At 42.4% G+C, this 4,148-nt stretch overlaps 1 protein-coding gene across 1 annotated transcript in view; it reads right to left on the bottom strand.

Annotated features, from left to right (window-relative positions):
* T265_11389 (hypothetical protein) overlaps positions 1-554 on the bottom strand; it is a gene marked incomplete at both ends in the record, with an annotated part of 12,242 nt that extends 11,688 nt beyond the window's left edge. Inside the window, one exon of the mRNA XM_009178030.1 lies at positions 88-554. Within this exon, the coding sequence (XP_009176294.1) occupies positions 88-554 (467 nt within the window). The remainder of the gene's footprint in view (positions 1-87) is intronic.
* Positions 555-4,148: the final 3,594 nt, after the last annotated feature.

Genomic DNA, 4,148 nt, shown 5'->3' on the forward strand with positions numbered 1-4,148 from the left:
TGTGGCTGAACAATGTTATGGAAACTCTTCGGAAAATCGGCTCTGAACCGGACATTTGAATCAGACTTTTGCAGTTCACCCCCATACTCGCAATGGACTTCTCGCACATAATTTGCTGGACCAGAATGAATGTCGTACATCGCGTCATATTTCTTATGATATGCCAGATTAGGTTGATTGCCGTCAGGCTGATTGACTGCCCATTTGAATAGATCGGGTGCCGAAGTAATTTCTGGCGTTTTAGGATCCAAATCGCGCCATCCTGCGACTGATTTAAATTCGGGTATCCCCAAAAACCCATGCATTCCGTTCCAAGCTCTAGAGCCGGGTTGGAGAATAGTCTTGACCAAATTCACATTCCTTCCATGGAGGAAAACCAGTTGATTGTGTTGTTTCCCATAGTTAGAACACAAGTTACATGCATCACAGAAATGGCGAGATTCATTGAGTTGAATTGTACACACGTCCGCTGACAACCGCGTATAGTCCGGAGGACACAGGGCTCTGGTTGCTGTGGGTAATAACACCAGAATGATGTGGATTCTGCGGAACATGCTGTTCCTGTATCCAGGCTTGACGGTAGTCACGGGGTTTATACGGGATTCTTGTATACATTTAGTAAAACATATGAAGAATTTAGTTCTATGAAATGTGTTAACTAGGCAAAACTCCAGGTAATTGAAAGCTTCACATAATACGTTGAACTGGTTCGGGGATTCGCACAGTGATTAGGGTATCCTCTTTCTTTATCATATATATCCGAGTATGAACCATTTTTCCATTTGTGGTGGTGTTGTTGCCTGCCAGTCGAATATTTGTTTGGGCAATCCCTCCGGTGATCACGGGAAACTACCTGGAAGAAACCGGAATGAAATGAACGCGAGTTCTCTTCATTGCCGGCGATGATGTGGAAGCTTGTGGACATGCGGTAGCTGCCACTTTGCATGCTACTTTTAGAAAAATTGTGTTAATTACTGACTGTAATTTAAGCAAATGCACATGCGTTTTGTGGAATGCTCGCAGTCATTTTTCGGCAGATGTTGAATGTGCGTTTTTTACTTATACGAGATCAGTGTGCTGACGATCGCTCCACGGATACTTAGCGACAGTTAACTACGAAAAAAGCGCTTTCTGATTTACCGATATAGAGAAGTGACCAACATGTGGTATAAGTAATTCAATTGTCATATATTGGGCATTACATATTTTGTGTCTTTCAGTGAGCCATTCATTGACACGCTTTTCCTTCGCTAACAAAATATTCAAGCCCTCGGGGCGCCATGCGTATTATGCCCTCACTGATTGCCATGTTGTCTAAAATATTACCGCACCCACGTGTTCCCAAAGTAAAACTCGGTCCTATGAAATTTTCCTCACAGCTAATTACCGGTTTCCACAGTTGTCTTCTTCCCTCGTTTGTAATGTGCACCTACTTCAGGTGATTTTCAAACTCGCAGTTGGCTCACGGAATGGTCTCCTGTCAGACAACACAAATCGACTTCATAACGGGACTTCCGATGATTTAAATATGAACCTGTTTTGCTAGTAAAAATCATCAAATAACAGGACGTATACTACTCTGTTACTGGAGTCAAACGCGTCAACCGCTGTGAAATTTCTTACGCCCGCTTCCCAATAAGAGAGCACAGTTTCACTGATTTGATCAGTGGCATACGGACCTGCAGGTTGGGACCGAATCCCACATCCAGCTCTCAACGACTCCTCTCTGATCTTGAATAACCCGCGATATTCAGGCTCTTGTCCTTCCTTCGATCAACATGGAAGCTGAAAACCGGAAATGTGCAATGAATTGTTGGTTTACTCTTTGCCAACACTGCCAACGGACAAACGCGGGACCGGAACGCATCGTGAACCAGGGCCATCTAAGTTATATGATTATGAGCAACTGCCAGGCAAATTGGGGTTTCACAGACACGCTAAAATTTCTTTCGCTATGCTACTGATATTAAGTCATTCGTCCAAATTTTTGCTCCGCAACTGACAACTAGATGTAACCTTCTTGATGCTAATTTCTTGTAAATTGTTTGTCAGTTGTTATGAAAATTAGGCCAGAACCTAATAATGAAAGTTAGCTTAGTTATCGAATAATAATTATAAGCGGCCTGAACAAAGCCAGTGGTTATGTATCTTTTAGGCAAAATATTCCTGGTCTCCTCTGGTTTATCATTCCATCCTCCTTACAAAATTCGTTACAATCGCAACTCTTTTGCGAAACCATTTTTACGAAATCTGCCATTTCGTGATGAGGATTTATGAATGATCAGATGAAAAAAACGGGCGACCTTCCATCCAATGCTCGTAGACCAAATTTACTGGACCACTTTTCCAGGAAAAATAACAGTTGACGTAAGCGAACTGCGTCTATATTCCGTTACAATTTAGAAGGCGCCTTGAGTAAGGTTAATTTCACTTTCTCTTGGTGTTTACAAGCCCGAATAATTTGGGCCCCCTCCACTGCTTACGTCAAGGCAAACTAACAATAATCATTGGAAGAAGGGAACATAATCCATTATCTTGAAATTATCCGGAGACTTTCTCAGTGAAAACTTCGTTCAATGAAACAAGAAGCAATAAACCTTTTGGTTCAATTTTGTTACATGAAAAAGGGGTTTTGACATATTTTCATATCGTTCTTTGGCGTGACCTAATCCGATACAATTTCATGAATGTTTTATTGTATACTGCAGCCTTATAGATGACAGACCGCGCCTTGTTCCAGTTGCCAAATATTTTATTCTCTATGTAAATTTTATGCAGGTCGGTGGCGCCCGACTCGGACGTTCCGCTTGACGGGCTTTTGTCTAGATGCACGAGGAAAACGTTTGGCAATCACAAGGCAAGTATCGTGAAATGAGCGTTACTTTTAAGTGATTAAAATGCCTTGAATTCTTCACAAGATATCTGCTTCCGTAATGAGATTCACGCTTATCATCTACAAAAACTTTTAAATAAGTCAGCTCTATCCAAGCACCAAATTTCAGCAATGAAGCACCAGTTGCCTGTAGGTCTCCCGGTATTCTGTGGCAAAACAAATTATCAATTCTCGTGTGTATACACTTGGATATAAAATACTTTCGAATCAAAATAGAACCAGCCCGCCAGTTATTGTATTCCACGGCTTAGGCGAGAATCACTTCCGTGAACAGACGGCTGTAACTTTAGGGGATTTGAATACTACTTTAGATGCCAAAGTTAAGCGTGCAAACTTAAGGCAGCCGTATTGAATTTTCCCGAGAGTTTTGTGTGGGCGCAGTCGCTTGTACCGTCAGAAAATTAATCGATCAAAAGCTGTACCCAAAAAGGGGTTTACTAAAGTACTCAAATCTTCCGGTAGATGGGCCAAAATCAGCTGGATGAATGGATGGGGGATTACCAAATGGTCTGTTTAATTTCTTAAAACAAATGTGTATGGATGAATATATTACAGGTCAGGTGAGTGATTGCACGTGACACCGTCACGCAATTCACTAACATCTGTGCATCATACAGTGAGAAATTTTAATAAGAAAGCCACAATCATAGTTTGGTGGAACCTATTACATAAGTATGTGCTGACAACTATCGTCAGCGCCGAGGCGTTTGCCTCTGCCCCCATGCATCCACTGAAGTGCTTCGGCTGCGGCGACCTAGAATCCCTTGATCATCGGATGGACGACGTACGCCGTTATTACAAACCAGTCAGCTTCCTAATCAGTTACGCCTATTGATGTCGGCCACAGTTTGAGCGAGTCACTTGGCGATAACTCGGAAACCGTTTGTTATGTAAGTCCTCCTAAAATGAGTTATTGTGTGCGACTGTTGACGGATGTGCGTCAATATGTCATGCAATATGTTCGGGGTTCCCTGGGATGACTGCACAAGAGGTTCGATAACTTGTGACTAAAGTAGCGGGATTTAAGTGAGATTCGTCATCGATGAGTGCAACTTTTAGCCTGTCGATGACGACGGTGTCCGGTTTTCCGTTCCTTCCAATCACAAAAGTATTTGACCTTGCGAAAAATAACTTTAAACCCACTATCATACGGATATTGCAACGGTCGCTTCACGCTGTCGAAACGGACAAATACATGTGTACAAGAAGATAAACCTGGATCCAAATGGGAGCGTCGACCGGATTTCCGAGTGTC

Source organism: Opisthorchis viverrini (assembly GCF_000715545.1).
Source record: "Opisthorchis viverrini unplaced genomic scaffold opera_v5_488, whole genome shotgun sequence".
In the NCBI taxonomy this organism is placed as follows: Eukaryota; Metazoa; Platyhelminthes; class Trematoda; order Opisthorchiida; family Opisthorchiidae; genus Opisthorchis; species Opisthorchis viverrini.